The 17,400-nt window shown below is 36.3% G+C and overlaps 1 protein-coding gene across 3 annotated transcripts in view; it reads right to left on the reverse strand.

Annotated features, from left to right (window-relative positions):
- Nucleotides 1-17,400, reverse strand: part of RYK (receptor like tyrosine kinase) — a 104,764-nt gene that overhangs the window by 27,317 nt on the left and 60,047 nt on the right. For 2 of the 3 annotated variants that reach the window (XM_058729945.1, XM_058729943.1), the window contains 4 exons: nt 13,346-13,447; nt 9,236-9,369; nt 7,580-7,666; nt 1,300-1,369 (listed from right to left, as the gene is read on the reverse strand). In XM_058729945.1, coding sequence (XP_058585928.1) covers nt 1,300-1,369; nt 7,580-7,666; nt 9,236-9,369; nt 13,346-13,447 — 393 coding nt within the window. The remainder of the gene's footprint in view (nt 1-1,299; nt 1,370-7,579; nt 7,667-9,235; nt 9,370-13,345; nt 13,448-17,400) is intronic. The other variant, XM_058729944.1, reaches the window with a different exon arrangement.

Below are 17,400 nucleotides of genomic sequence, written 5' to 3' on the forward strand. Positions count from 1 at the left end.
TTAGATACATTGCTCTGTTATATTAAGAAGCCTGTTAACCTTGTTAAAGATAATAATGGTATTATGATTATATGAAAACATTTTCGGAGCACCTGGGTGGTTCAGTCATTAAGCATTTGACTCTTGATTTTCAGCTTGGGTCATCTCACGGTGCGTGAGGTTCAGCCCCACATTGGGTTCTGTGCTGACAGCGCAGAGCCTGCTTGGATTCTCCCTCCCTCTCTCTCTGCCCCTCCCCGACTTGTTCCCTCTCTCTCAATAAATAAATATTTTTTAAAAAAATCTTCATGGGGGGAGGGGAATTGCAGGCTGGAAATGAATTTAAGTGCTGAGATGTCTAGTTTACTTTAAAATATTTCTACACTCCTAAATATCTATGTATCACCTAGGTAGATAATAGACATTTATATATACCAAACAAAAGTGGTAAAATGTTAACTTTCACTAAATTTAGGAGATGGGATTACTGGTGTTTATTATTCTTATCTCTGGTATTCTATGTTAAAGAATTTCATAGCAGGTATTTTTTTAAATATTTTTTTAATATTTTTTTTCAAGTTTTTATTTATTTATTTTGAGAGACAGAGAATGAGCAAGAGAGGGAGAGAATCCCAAGCAGGCTCCGTACTGTCAGCTTGAAGCCCAATGTAGGGGCTTGAACTCACAAACTGTGAGAACCCATGAGGCAAAACCAATAGTTGGATGCTTGACCGACTGAGCCACCTAGGCACCCCTCACAGCAGATATTTAAAAAAAAATTTTTTTTAATGTTTATTTATTTTTGACACAGAAAGAGACAGAGCATGAATGGAGGAGGGGAAGAGAGAGAGGGAGACACAGAATCTGAAGGAGGCTCCAGGCTTCGAGCTGTCATCACAGAGCTAGAAACAGGGCTCGAACTCACAGACCACGAGATCATGACCTGAGCCAAAGTTGTATGCTTAACCGACTGAGCCACCCTGGCGCCTTTTTTTTTTTTTAATTTTTTTTAATGTTTATTTATTTTTGACGGAGTATAACAGATATATATCACTATCCTATTTTTTAAAGAATAATATGCACACAAATATGTAAAAACTCCCTTTCTCAAAAATTTAGCTATGTTTTATCCAGCTATGTTTTCTTTTCTTCCTTAGAATCTATTGCATTTTTTAATTTTTTTCACTGATATTCTATTTAAAAAATAAGGGCATTCCAAAAAGCTTTCAATTCAGAACATATCACAACTTTCTTAAATATAAATGTAGCATACAATGTTACCATGCTTAACACTTAAATGCTGGGTAGTTTTCCTCTCACCTGTGATGAAGACCTCGTAGCTTACAACTTTCAGTGAGCATCATTGTCACCTGAATTTCAGAAGCTTGATCTATATAAAGAAAAGGACATTGTCGCGGATGTTAACACCATATATGTGACAAGACCTATTCTGCTATTAGCAAAAATTTATCTCAAACTATAGGATGAATTTTCATTATAAGATACAGGTAAATCTACATAGGTCTAGCCTATTTCTATTATCAAATTACAAAATATTACAAAACTCTATTGCAACAGGCAGTGTTTCATTTAATAGATGAACATTAACAGAAGCCATGAAGAATAAATTTGAGTATGTAAAAATTAGAAATTAAGTGAGGTTCCATAAAAAAAGTAATGAAAGTAGTAGCAGGCTGGAAAAATATACATAAAGGACTAATTTCATTTTTTCCCCTTCTTTAAAGAACTCCTACAAACCAATAAGAAAAAAATTTAAAGAGTCAAAAGATAAAAGCATACACTTTACTGAAAAAAAGCAACACAAATGACCAAAAAAATTACAAAATGACTTTTAGCCTCACCCTTCTGTAAAGACAAACAAACTAAATTAAGAGGTATCATTTTCTTGGTCAGAGTGGGACAAAAACAATCAGCTACCTGCCAGTTTGGGCAGGAGTGTGATGAAACAGGTTCATCAATAGCATCTTGGGAAAGTGAGGGAAGCAATACCCAACAAAGTGCAAAAATACATATACTCTACATCATCAGCCCACTATTAAGAGCATAATCTACAGATATAGTCACAAAAGTTCATCTACATATAATGTAACGAGAATATTGTTCACTTGTAATAGCAAAAAATTCAAAACAACCCAAAGTGCCCATCAAAAGAGAATCAGTTAAATTAGCACACTGGGATACTATGCAATTACTTTTAAAAAATAAGATTTAAGTCTCTATGTATGACAGAAGATCTCCAAGATATATTAAATTTTAAAACCAAGGTGACAAATTGTTTGAGTGACCAGTTATGTTTTAAAAACAAATTATTTGAAAAATTAGATACATCTGGACACATTTTTTTTCTTACTCATGAAGAGAATAATAATAAATTGTTAATGATGGTTAGGTTTAGAGATGGGAGAATTTAAATTTTGCACCTTTCTCTTCAATTTACATGTTCAAACCTTAGAAACATAAAACTATAAAAAAAAAAAAAATGACCACAGGGGTTCTGAAGGGAGATTGTGGCCCTTTTATTTTCTTCTTACCTGTCTGAGTTAAAAGCTAGCAAACAAAAAGAACTGATATTAAATTAATAGGAAAAAATGTAATTATCATATAATACCCAAAACTAGTATGATTATTCCATTTTATTTTTAGCATCTGAACTTATGGTTTTTGGTCCAAAGTAACAGAACTATAATTGGCTTTTAGTTCAATGTTTTTGAAACACAAAACACAATAATGCAATTTACTAGTATCTTTAGTTTGCGCCTCCAAAGGAATTTTAAGTCAGCAAATATCTGCACAAATCTATAAGCATTCTTCATCTTACAGGGGCCACTACTTTAATAATGAGGATTTTCTCCACTATTTAAAAAGAACATTTCCATTAAGTGAATGGCATATTTTCATTATAAAATTGGAAATGAGTTTCAGTTTTTTAAAAACCAACCTGAAGATGGGAATGCAAGCTGGTGCAGCCACTCTGGAAAACAGTATGGAGGTTCCTCAAAAAACTAAAAACAGAACTACCCTACAACCCAGCAATTGCACTACTAGGTATTTATCCAAGGGATACAGGTATGCCGCTTCAAAGGGACACATGCACCCCCACGTTTATAGCAGCACTAGCGACAATAGCCAAAGTATATGGAAAGAGCCCAAATGTCCACCCATGGATGAATAGATAAAGATGTGTTGTATATATACAATGGAATATTACTCAGCAATCAAAAGTGAAATCTTGCCATTTGCAACTACATGGATGGAACTGGAGGGTATTATGTTAAGTGAAATTAGTCAGAGAAAGACAAAAATCGTATGACTTCACCCATATGAGGACTTTAAGAGACAAAACAGATGAACATAAGGGAAGGGAAATAAAAATAATATAAAAACAGGGAGGGGGACAAAACATTAGAGACTCATAAATATGGAGAACAAACTGAGGGTTACAGGAGGGGTTGTGGGAGAGGGGATGGGTTAAATGGGTAAGGGGCACTAAGGAATCTACTCCTGAAATCATTGTTGCACTATATGCTAACTAATTTGGATGTAAATTTTAAAAAATAAAAAATAAAATTAAAAAAAAACTGGCCTGTAGATATAAAAAAAAAATTATGAGTATAGTGTACCTTTTATTTACTTATTTATTTATTTTTAATGTTTTTATTTTTGAGAGAGAGAGCGAGTGGAAGAGGGGCAGAGACAGAGAAGGAGACACAGAATCCGAAGCAGGGTCCAGGCTCTGAGCTGTCAGAGCCCAACACGGGACTTGAACTCAAGAGCCATGAGATCATGACCTGAGCCAAAGTCGGACACTCAACCTACTGAGCCACCCAGGCACCCTGAGTATAGTGTATCTTTAAAAACACTCTCAAGGGCACCTGGGTGGGTTAATCGGTTGAGTGTCCAACTCTTGATTTCAGCTCAGGTCGTGATCCCAGGGTCGTAGGATCGAGCCCTGCGTCAGGCTCCGTGCTGACCGTGGAGCCTGCTTAGGATTCCCTCTCTCTTTCTGCATCTGCCCCTCTCCCCTGCTAGCACTCTCTAAAAATAATAACAACAACAACACTGATTTCAAAGAAACCAATAACTAATTTGTATGTCAACAGTAAAAATAGTAGTAACTTGCAAAGCTTCTGATCAATGCAACAAGAGGGAGAAAAAGATACAAAGACTGGCAAAGCCAAGATTCACATCCCAGCCCTACATAGTAAAATGCCAAACCAAGAGTAAAATCCAGATCACTGAAGTCAAGTACTATGAGTATGTGTCACATTTACTCCTTAAAAGTGCAACTGTCAAAGCTAAGCAATCACAAACTTCATCTTCTTCCAAGACTAACTAGTGGAATCACTCCCTCTTCCACAACTTGCTAGTAGTGTCCACTTTTCCAGACAGCTTCACTTAGTTTAAACCTTTGTAGGAATGTAAAATGGGCGGACGAAAAGCCAAGGGCTTGAAACACTTGGTACTTCTTTGGAAAACGTGCATCACACTGATGTCTGCCAGAATAAACTCTAGTTGTCTAAAAACTGCTCAAAATTTAGGATCATCTAGGAATGGCAGAATGTGCCTTTATTTCTTTTTCTGTAATCTAAATAAATTTTAATCAAATTACGACCAGGACGATTTGGGGACTGTTAGGGTCTTTTTCAGATTGAAATCTAGTAATATTTGGAAATCGGCACCCAGTTAATAAGTGGTGACCTTCCTGTCAACTGGCATGAAGATCCAAATAAAAGTCAATTTCAGGACATGTTATTTTATGCCTAATTTTCTTCAAATTATTAACTTTAATAAGCATACTCTATTAAGCAAGGGACACTTGAACTAGATGATGATCTAAGAACAGATGGAGTTGGAGAAAAAATAATTTTATCCATTTAGTAAGAAAAAACCATTTTCCTGGATTCCCTTCCCAGTCTAGTCCAAGTCTTTTAATTTTAAATACTGAAAGATCTATTTTAAGATGTGCACATTTGAAAAGAATACTATAAAATATTTACAAGTTACAAGAAGAACAAATGCTTAAAAAAAAACCACTTATTTCCAAATTGCAAAGTAGTAGCAACTATAAAACAAAATAAGAACCCAACACCAATAACCTCAAATTAATTAATTTACTTCATGGAATTCAATTTCACAATATTCACTGTATGAGATTCAGATTCTTTTTTTTTTTTTTTCAACGTTTTTTATTTATTTTTGGGACAGAGAGAGACAGAGCATGAACGGGGGAGGGGCACAGAGAGAGAGGGAGACACAGAATCGGAAACAGGCTCCAGGCTCCGAGCCATCAGCCCAGAGCCCAACGCGGGGCTCGAACTCACGGACCGCGAGATCGTGACCTGGCTGAAGTCGGACGCTTAACCGACTGCGCCACCCAGGCGCCCCGAGATTCAGATTCTTAATTTCAATCTCTGGAAATTTATTTCTTATACATTATACACACACACACACACACACACACACACAACTTATGTTTTATATGTAATATACATATATAATAACATTATTGTTATTTTTAAGGTTAGTACAACTTTTTAGAAACAACATAAATAATAGACTGGAATGTCTATTAAGTCTCTGTGCAAATTTACAAATTTTTTATGAAGCCAAATTCCAATTTCTTGCTTATGTCTAAAGGTAAAGGTCAATAATCTTTTAAAAAATTATTTTTTACATTTTAAGCTACATTTCTAATTGTGTGGCAAGTAACAAAGCATACAGATTTGTGAAAGAAATATGCCAGATTTTCATAGCTTCAATTAAAAAAAAATTCCAAAAAAATAAATCTCGAGATACCCAATCATATGGAGTTATCTAACAATTCTGCGCCAACGACTGTGGTCAATGCACTTCCTCTTTGTTTCTCATGCAAACCGTAACTATATCTTGGCTAAGGACTCACTGTGCTTTCTCTTGTTTCCATCTAGCTCAGAAGGAACATTACAATCACAGTGGTTAAGGTGTAGAAACAACCAATTGACTACAATTTCAAGCGTATCCGGAAGGAGAAATCTTATCTTGTGAAACAGTCCCAGAATCTGCATTGTGTTTTCTTATCACTATAATTTCCTTTTTTTCTCCTTTCCAACCCTAAGTCAACCCAATTATACATAGAAAGTTCTTTTGCTAATTCAAGATTCATTCAGAAGAAATTAGTGACAGCCTAGTTGTAAACTAACCACAGATTTATAAACTCCAGAAGAAATATTAAAATCACAGAGAAATGTTTCCTTAAAAATGGGGGAAAATGTAACAAAAGTCAACAGTATTAAACTAAGGGTTCAAATGCTATATTTATAAACAGTAATATGTAAAATATCTTTCAAACCTAGTCAGAAAACCTAACGGACCAAACTTAAATATTAACCTTTAAAAATGCTTTGGGGCTAGGAGAGGTAGGTAGATAAAATATATACTGAACAGTATAATAAGTTAAACCGTTTAGAAAACAATGCATGAATGGCAAGTGTGTAAGCAAGCAATTTTGCTAAATTAAAAGAAATCAAATTACCCTTATTTTTAAGGTTAGTACAACTTTTTAGAAACAACATAAATCCTTCATACTTTTCCATCAATTCATTTAAGTAGATTTAGAAACATAAGTTCTTATAAATTAACTTTGAAAACTTCATAAAATGTCACCTCTTATATATAAAATGGAATTTAATTTTTTCCTCAATTTCTGCATCAAAATGCTATTATTTGTTTTTTCAAAATTAACATCTTGTCATCTCAGTCCATATCAGACACTGTCAGACATTAAACACCCTATAAATTACATTTTTCTTTTTCTTAAAATGATCAAATTTAACTAAGATTTAAGCTTTTACAAATATCAATTATAAAGTGAAAAATTAGGCATCATATTGCTCCAAAAGAATATGTGAAAATAGATATTCTGTTCATGATAACATTAACTAGTGTGATATACCCTTTAGAAAACAATCTGACAACATCTATCTAAATTTTAAATGCAAATACCTGTTGGGGCAACAATGTCAACTATGGCTATACCTATAAAACTAAGCCAAGAAGGATACATAAACACATGGATATTTTTTGCAGCATTACATATAACAGCAAAAAAAAAAAAAAAAAAAAAAAAAAAAAAAAAAAAAGGCAGGGAAGTGGGAGGAAGATAAACAAGCCTATTCATGTAAGGTACTATGAGTCTGGGGTGGAGGAGGGGGGACAGGGTGTGTGTTTTTTATTCTTTGTAGACAGCAGTATTGGGAGTGGGGAGGAGGAAAAATAAGTAACAGTGTTTTTAAGAGGAAAGAAACAACTTTTACCTAAGAAAAACACAGTATTACATATAGCAACAATGAAGTCAAATTGATGTAATTTAACTACAAGCTCAAGTAATACCTAGTAAGTGTTTACCATCTTAAATTATTAGACCTTTTTTTCTATACCTTATGAAAACAAGCCAAATATCCTCAAAAGTTAGCCTCATATGAGCTAAACTCACATGAACTGACTTAAAGGTCTGGTGCAGACTCAGAATTGGAGACAGAATCTCACTGGCATGATCTACCTTAGGAAAACATTTTGGTAACAGTATGGAAAAAAACCCTACCTTTAACTGTTTTTACAAATGCTTGTTTTTCTTTATTTGGATCTTTTTCATCTACTAAAATCCCATGGAAAATACGCCCAAAAGTACCTAGAAGGAAAAATAATAATTAATGAGATCATATGATAACCTTCATAAAACTATAAGTACAAAACTTCCTGGCACAATATAACTTAAACATAACAAGGACATATGTGATCAGCAACATTATTCTCACCTAAATCTTTGGTTTTTTAATGACTATTAGAAATTCTTTGTAACTATGAAATATTTTAACTTGCTTTTGTTTTTTTTTTATTTATTTTTTGAGAAAGAACGTGCACACACACACACACACACACACACACACACACACAAGCAGGGAGGGACAGAGAGACAGGGAGAGAGAAAATCCCAAGCAGGCTCCGCACTGAGAGCACAGGGCTCTATCTCACAAACCATGAGATTATGACCTGAGCAGAAACCAAAAGTCAGACACTTAACCGAGTCACCCAGGCACCCTTTAACTTGCTTTTAGAAATACCATATTTAAACCAAGTATATGAGAATCCTTTCTGAATCATCCTAAATAAACTAATGATATAGCCAGGAACACTGGAACTCAGTAATGGGGTATCCATTAGAGGCATTTATGAGTTTCTAAGCTTAGCTTCAGAACAATAACAAAAGAGAACAATGGACGCCCCTCATACATTCAAAAACAGACCAAAAATTTTTGCTTCTTTTAATTACTACTTGTCACTGGGGACAGTTCAAACCTCTCTCTTAGCTGTGATTGACCTATAAGCATCTCAACCAAGAGATGAATTCAGAATGACTCATATGCATTCAAAACATTACAAACTGGATTGTGGAAGGGGGAAAAAGGTAATTCTCTCTTTAACAACTCGAGGCACTCAACTCAATGAAGTACTTTATTATTAATTTTGGTCCTCATTCAGCATCTCCTCAATCAATACCCTAAAATTCAAGAAAGAAAACAAGGACCAACAGGTGGGAAAGGGAAGGGTACCAAAATCTACCAAACATCTGTTATGCGTAAGTTCATTTAATGTACATCATTTCATCTAATCTTCACTACTAGTCCAAGTGCAGACAATGCAGTGCAAATTTATAGAAAAGGAAACTGGACGTGGAAGACATTAAATGAGTTCTCCAAGGTCACACAGGTGACAAATCATGGGACTCCAAAGCCCATGCTTGTTCCATCTGCTCCATCCCCATACTATCTGTCACAGAGAAAATTACTTAGAATATTTGAAACAGGCTTGCTAGGTAGTGATGATCTTTAAACAAGAACAGAAAATATATTTAAAGGTAGTATTTAAATGCTAATATATACAAATACATATATTTCTATACATATTTAATACATAAGTACATTATGTCTTAATACATAATACATTTAATACATAAGTACATTAGTAAGTACATTAATGCTTTAATATACTGAAAAATCAAGAATTACACCAAAGCTATATTACGGCAAATTAAAGATCTAAAGAAAGAGAAAATAAAAATCAGTTTTAGAAAGGAAATAAATTGTATACTTCTATCCTTAGACACAAAGACATGAAATTCTTACAATCTGAAATTAAAAAAATTTTATAGTGTTAACATTAAATCTTGCTTGAGAAACAATTTTAAGAAAATAAATACCTTCTTGGAGTACATCTTTTAAAGTTATCCTCTCCCTGGATATTGCTATATCCTTCACCTTAGCTTTGGCCTCCAAAAGAGTGACACTTCTCAGGTCGTTCTTCTCTATCCGCAAGGTAGGATAACCTGAGGAGCCAACAAAGCCAGACCAAGAAATATAAATACCCTTATTGTGCCATCAAGGTCAACTAATACAGTTCAAACCTCAGGACTCAAGTCACAGGAATGAATAAATGTAAGAATCACAAAATGGGGGTCACCTGGGTGGCTAAGTCAGTTAAGCGTCCGACTTTGGCTCAGATCATGATCTCACGGTCCGTGAGTTCGAGCCCTGCATCAGGCTCTGTGCTGACAGCTCAGAGCCTGGAGCCTGTTTGAGATTCTGTGTCTCCCTTTCTCTCTCTGACCCTCCCCCATTCATGCTCTGTCTCAAAAAATAAATAAACGTTAAAAAAAAAAAAAGGAGAAAGGCACACACATGAACAGGGAGAATTACTTATGAAGGTCACACAAAATTATTCTTCAATGTTTATATATTTTTGAGAAAGAAAGTGTGTGTGTGCGCACACAAAAGGGGGAGAGGGAGAGAGACAAGGAGACACAGAATCTGAACAGGCTCCAGGCTCTGAGTTGCCAGCACAGGGCCCGACGTGGGGCTTGAACCCATGAACTGTGAAATCACAGTGAGACACTCAACCAACTGAGCCACCCAGGTGCCGCAAGGCCACACAGAATTTTAAAGAAACACTTTCTACCTATCCCAAATCCTTAAAATGCATAATTAAGACAAGAAACACTAAAATGAGTATTACCATTATTACCACTTCAACTGCCTTTCACCCAAATGAAATAAGCTTTGACTAACAGAATGTTTATTTGTTTGTTTATAGTGTGCAGGGGAGGGGGAGAGGCACAGAAAGGAGAGAGAATCCCAAGCGGGCTTGTGCTGTCAGTGCACAGCCCATTGTGGAGCTCGATCTCACAAACCCTGAGATCATGACCTGAACCAAGATTAAGAGTTGGACATTTAACAGAGGCACCCTAGGCACCCCTTTTTTTATTTGTTTATTTTTATTTATTTCATTTGAGAGAGAAAGAGAGAGAGAGGGAGAGCGAGCACAAGTGGTAGAGAGGGGCAGAAGGAGAGAGAGAGAAAATCTTAAGCAGAATCTATGCTCGGCACGAATGTGAGGCTTGACGTGGGGCTTGATCTCACAACCCTAGGATCATGACCTGAGCCAAAATAAGAGTTGGATGCTCAACTGACTGATCCACCCAGGCACCCTTGACTCACAGAATTTAACTTATTCCCCTTTATGGACTGTTTTTTTCCCCAAAAGATTTTCTAATATAATCTCCTAACAAAACAACTTTTCAAATGAAAAGACTATCTTTTCGAACAAAACATCTGGTTGATTTAATCAATCTCATGCTTATATAGCCTAGTTGTATCATTGTGAGATACATCTGTTGTTCAGCTCCACTATTTTCCCACTCATTCTTACTGACAGCAAAAATAAAATTTCTAGCTATAACTTAAAATTTTCATTCCAAGAAAAAATGTTAGAATAGAAGGAAGATTCAGTGTTAGCAAGTAGAAACTGGAATGGCTTCTCTAAGATTTATGCGCTTTGGTAAACACATGGTAAGAAAACTCCCGGGAGAGATAAAAGACCTAGACAATGGTCATCAATGGTTGCTACAAGATCTAGACGAAAGGCTTGGGAGTTCTGTAACCAAAGGATTAGGCTGACAACACCTGATTCTACTGATCAGCAGTTTGAACAGGATACACACAGGTGTGTGAGTATCTATATTTGTATACGTTTAATCGTACCTGGAGTTCTCAGAGTTTCTTAGATCTATGGTCTGTTGTTTTGTTATTTTGGAAAATTCTTGGCCGTTGTGTCTTCAAATATTTTTTTTACTCCTCTCTTTGTCTTTCTTTTATTTATATACAAGTGGATTTCCACTGAATTTTTTAAAAAATATTTGTTTTTGCCCTACATAATAAATGAATCATCTATCTCAAGATAATGTCCACAAAAATAAGTACATTTCTTATCAACAGTAACTAAAAATATTTTTAATAAGTAATTTCAAGTGACTTTTTTTTTAATGTTTTTATTTATTTTTGAGACAGAGAGAGACAGAGCATGAGCAGGGAAGGGTCAGAGAGAGAGAGGGAGACACAGAATCTGAAGCAAGCTCCAGGCTCTGAGCTGTCAGCACAGAGCCTGATGTGGGGCTCGAACTCACAGACCGTGAGATCATGACCTGAGCTGAAGTCAGACACTTAACCAACTGAGCCACCCAGGCGTCCCTCAAGTGACTTTTAAAAAGCATTTTGCTTTTAGCATATAATAATTGAATCTCTATCTCTTTAAGGTTATAGCCACAATCAAGAATTGACTCTACTGAGCAAATCTTGACATTTAAACATTAAAATCAATGTGTTTCTTCTGAATAGTCTGGACTACTTTCCTATCTATCATTGTGTTTTCTGAAGAGCATATAATTCTTTCACTGGAGGTGATGGTAACTACTGATGATTTCTTTAAAATTTCGTTTAATCTTGAGCATTCCCTCTTTCCCCCTTTTCTTTTTCTTGCCACTCTTATTAAAGAAACCAGTTCTGTTATCCTGAAGAATGTTCAGCATCTGCTTCTTCAAGTATCATTTAACTTGTTCTTCAATCCCTGTATTTCTTGTAAACTGCCAATCAGTTCCACAGCCATAATTAGGTGCAGGTTACCTCTTAGGAGTGGGGAGGGGAGACAAAAAATACTCCATGGGTGGTATATCACATGTGGGAGTACAAAATATCTAGTTGTCCTACTTTCAGTGATGCAAAGTTTCATTAGAGGAGTCACACCATGACAGTCTGCTCCTTCAAATAATCCCATTTCCCTTTGTTCACAGGGTTTTAACACTGATGGTCTTTTTCTGAATCAATTATTTTAACAGAGGTTGTAATTATGATTTTCTAATTCTATCATTCCTTCCACATTTATTAGCTAGGATTCTTCTGTAAAGAAGCATTTTCCCTCATCAACCAGCACTATCTGCTTACTCTGAAATACAGTTCATATAGCCAGTCATCAGAAAGAGGGATTTTTGGTGCCTTAGTTACTTCTCATAATGATTAACTTCTTCAATAACTATCATCACAAACTCAAGGATTTTTACACATTCTGTTTCCATCCACTGCAGTCATTCTTTTTGATGCTCAAATGTCCCATTTCAACCTGCCCCAGGTTTATCTTGCCCATTCCTGACCTAGTCCTGAAATCCTCCATTTCCCCAAAGAATCCTGGTTCTTTTTAATGGGAAACAGTACTGGAAGACCACAACAGGGCACTGGATGAAGAACAGATAGTAAATGCCAGTCCAAGGAAGATACCAGCTAACTGCCTGTAAGACCTAATTAATCGATAGCACTACTGAGTTGAGCCCTGATTTATGGTCCACTGTTTATCCTGAGGACTATGTTGTTTTCTATTTGTGTGGAGACTCATTCCTCATTGTGTCTAAATTATATTCTAAGAATGATTATTTTCCCCCAACATCAACATGTTACAGTGTAAAAACTTTTATCAAAATCCTGTTAAAAAAAGGGGGGGGGGGAATCAGATTTCATGTTCTCAATTCTAATGGCAGCTATTCTATAGGATAGGAAGTTATTCTATCATGATTAAAAAACAATGTTAAGTCCCTACCACTGCCCTTCAGATTATCACACAATTCATTAAAATCTAAGACTCATCTTCATACAGCTCAATGGCTTATTCTATCTAACTACCTGAAAATATTTCTTCTGAATTTCTACAGAAGTGATTCAGTATCCCTTTTAATGTAATTAACCTATGGAAATCTCCCCAAAATTAATTCTAGCAACTGAAATTATATTTTTAGTATTCCAATTTTAGAATGTTTCACTCAATGCTCTAGAAAGCAGAAGTTGAAGATCAAGCCTAATTCTGCGCATGTTAGATACTATGTACACAGGATGGTACACATACCCCACAAATAACCAAGCACACAGGAACCACTGGCAGACAGACCACAGACAGCAATAGTAAATCATCTTTAGAATTAAATTAACTCTTACTGGTGATAGGAGTTGCATTGTTGGGTGTGTCAGCTCTCAGATATTGAGTCGTCTGGGTAGATGGCTGAGACAGCCCTTGGGAACTACTGCTGGCACTGATGCTGCAAACAAGTTTTAAAAGAGAAATATTTGGTAAGTCAGCTTCAGTGAAAACCCTCCTTTTTCTATGTATGCAAAAACGCATCCAACCCATATAACCAGCTTAAAATCCTGATGGCAATCACAATAATGCATGGATCTCCATCACAAACATGCCATATTGAAATTTTAATCTCATAATATAGAGCCACTTCTTCTTTCCTTTCTATCCTCACAATCATTAAGCACGTTCATCTTATCAATCATTCAGAAATGCAGGTATTAGTCCTTAGACACCACAGACAGCAGTCCTTAACCTCACACAGAGATATGATATGTTAGGGATCTATGGGTCATCTCTTAGAAAAAGAGCCCATGTCATCCAATTAGATTGCTTTAAAAAAAAAAAAAAAGAAAGAAAAAGAGGAGTAGAATGACAGGCCTCTTTTACTAGTGGTCCAAAATCAAATGGCCTAATAAAGAATATAAAAGCAAATCAAATATGCCAATATGCCCAAGGCTTTTTAAGGGGTATCATCTCTGGTTCAAATCAATCCCCCCTTTTTAGAATTTCTGGAACTTATTACAATTTTCTAGTATTTGAAGCATTCCATTATACCATATCCTTTAAATAATATAAGAGATCCAGAAAAGGACAGGCTCAAGTAACTATTAACCCTATACTCAAGATTTTACAAATTAATACCTCATTAAGTATGTGCTTTTGTCTTTTCTGTGGGTAAAAGCCTTACCCCAGGTTACCCTTGGGCACATTTCAGTTTCACTACCTCAGCCCTTGAATTCTGAAGGAGACGGGTGAGGGATAGAAATTTAACATGAAAAGTGAACTCAGATGGCAGGAAGTCATACCAAACTGTCAGGATAGGCTTTTCATGCCTTCCTTAGCTATAAGATCAGCAGGGTCCAGAGGCTCCCAACTTTCCTAAATATGCAATATCTTTGAACTGACCAGGCCCCACACAATAGCTCTGTATTTTCAAAACCTGGTGATTGAAAAAAATAATGACAAAAAGTTGCTACTCAATCAGGGTGCCTGGGCGGCTCACTCGGTTAAGCGTTCGACTTCAGCTCAGGTCATGATCTCACCGTCTGTGAGTTCAAGCCCTGCGTCGGGCTCTGTGCTGACAGCTCAGAGCCTGGAGCCTGCTTCGGATTCTGTGTCTCCCTCTCTCTCTGCCCCTACCCTGCTTCTGCTCTCTGTCTCAAAAATAAATAAAAATATTAAAAAAATGTTTTTAAAAAGTTGCCACTCAAGAACTGATCTCTGTGAGTCTACACATGTAGTGGGTATGGGGCAGTACAGTGAAGAGATGAAGACCATAAACCTTGGGTATGGGGGCAGTACAGTGAACATAAATCTTAAAATCAAAACTGCCAGCACCATTTACGAGCTGTATGATCTCAGGCAAACAAATGGTTCTGTAGCCTCGAATTCCTCATGTTTAGAATGAGTTTGATTCTACCTCCTGACAAGGTTGCTAAAAGGATTATATGAAAAATAAAGAAAGAAAGCTTTTAGGAGAGTGCCTTGTCCTCAAACATACACTTACAAATTATTAGAAATTATTATTATTACTCATATTATTAGTAATATTAGAATGATAAGGAACCACAGGACACCTGTTTTTGGAGTTCTGGGTACTACTCAAAGATCAGACTAAAAATCAGTGTTGTTGAAAGTCCAGGGGAGGGAAGAGAAATGTTACCATCCCCAAAGAGTGGAAAATAAAGGACTTCAGTTTACTTACCCATAAAATAGGATTAAGAAAACCTACCTCCCAGGAGTTTTTTGAGGCCCCAGTTGTATAATATATGTGAAACTATTACCTAACTATTACCTGCAACCAACATAGTTAAATAAGTGGCCAAACTCCAAATTATTTACTGGTCATTTGTTTCTCTCCAGTAACTGAACAGTAGGTGGCACTCTTGTACCACTTCAGAATTCTTGAAAAGCCTACAAAGAGTACATTACTAGCCATCAAGCTAGTAAGTAGAACAGCGAGAATTCAGAGATGCTTTGTTTGGCTCTTAACCACTAGGTTATGCTCTGAAAATAAGTGATAATATAAGTTGCTTTTATTCAGGCAATGTCTGGAAACCTTTGCCCAAAAATGGAAAGAACCAGAACACCTAACACGAGTGTAACTGATTATTTTAGCAAGCTGAGGTATATGCTCCATTGAATCTGTAAGTTTTTGCACAATTCTGGCTTATGTGTGTTCACAGCCCTAGCACGCACATAAGCATTCAAGGAAAATGTGTGTATCAAGACTTTTAAATGCCAGGTTCCTCAGTGACTCCTTTAACTGTGCGTATGTCCTCTCAAAGTCCTATCTAAATGTCCCTGTTACCTTACTTCCCACTCAGAGGCTTCCAAATGTCATTTCTTCCTCTATAAACCCCAATTCTAACTTTAACACCACCATATACACAAAACCTATTCTGAAACACATCTCCCATTTATTTCCCTTCCTATTCTTACCTTCTTCCTCTTCCTTCTCTACTCAGATAAACCAAGTAAAACAGAGGGGACAGAGAGTGCTTAGGGGCAGATACTGAATCCAACCAAGTTGTGTTGGTTGTTTATGCCACACATATGCTTACCCACTGTGTGTATAACACTGTGTAGGCCTGAGGATTCAGTAATCAATAAGACATATTGCTCCCTAGTTGGAAAAAGCTTATAGTCTAGCAGCAGAGACAAGTACACAAAAATGATTACTGGAGAAAAAAGTAGAATAAATGCCACCAAAGACAGAGAGACAGAGAGGGAGAAGCAGAAAGCAGGAGAGAGAGACAGAGGAGGGAGAAATGGGCAGTTGGGAAGCTTAGAAAAGACTTCATGTAAGAGATGGCAATGGAGTTGAAATCTGAAGAAAGAACAAGGTTTAGGAACCCTGTGGGCAAAAGGAAAGCATGAATTAAAGTCCTAAAGGGCAAATATAGGGCAAAACTGTGGAACAAGTAATCATCTGACTACAGCATAAGTAAGGGTACAGTAAGGGAACAAGAGAAAGGTTCAACAAGTTTGGAAAATACCTCTCCACCGAAAGAAAGGCTTTGAAAGGCAAGTCATGAAGTTGGAAGTCTTTCAGTCAGCAAGTGGGAATCACTGAGGAGAAAAACAAGAATTGTGTACTGGGAAAATAAACCTAACATTCCATCTTTACCTCTTACCCTATCCTACCTATAAAGTCCTCCCTGTCATCTCTGACCCACCTAGGCTGGGACAAGTACCTTTTCTATTCTCACACTATACTACACATATCATAATCACCAGATTTATAAACTTCTATAATTATAGGTTGTCAAAGTAAATAAATACTTGAAGCTACAAGGTATATCATTATTTTTTTTAATATTCCCAGCACTTAGCATATCTAACCCTGTGTATCTCCAAGGCTACACTTTAGAATCATCCAGGAAGCTTTAAGAAAATACTGATCCCCTAACACCACCCCAGACCAATTACATCAGAATTTCTGGAAGGTAGGACCCATGTTTTATAAGCTTACCCATGACTATAATGTACAACCAGGTTGAGAACCAACGGTTTAAAGCACAGCAGGTTTTCAATAAATTTACTGGATGGATGGATGGAAGGATGGATAGATGGATGGAGATAATGACAATGATGGAGGGATGAACTAGGTAGAAGAAACAGGGCTATTTTAAAAAGGTACTAGGAGTGGAATAGAGTCATGTCAAAGGGGAAGGGAATAAAAGTGTGATCCCCACTTCTTACCCATAACCTAATAAACTATAATTTGTCTTCAAAATATCTTTTAAATAAAATCAGAGAAACATAAATACAATAATCACAAAGACAACAGTTGTTCTTTTGGCAAGACCTGATCACCCTCCCTCCTTTCCCTGTGCACCACTGTGCATGCTGTGTGGGCTCCCATGAAAATGCGGATAACCGCTTTAATTTTTTTCCTTTCCCCAAATA

This window comes from Neofelis nebulosa, chromosome 5 (assembly GCF_028018385.1).
Source record: "Neofelis nebulosa isolate mNeoNeb1 chromosome 5, mNeoNeb1.pri, whole genome shotgun sequence".
NCBI lineage: Eukaryota > Metazoa > Chordata > Mammalia > Carnivora > Felidae > Neofelis > Neofelis nebulosa.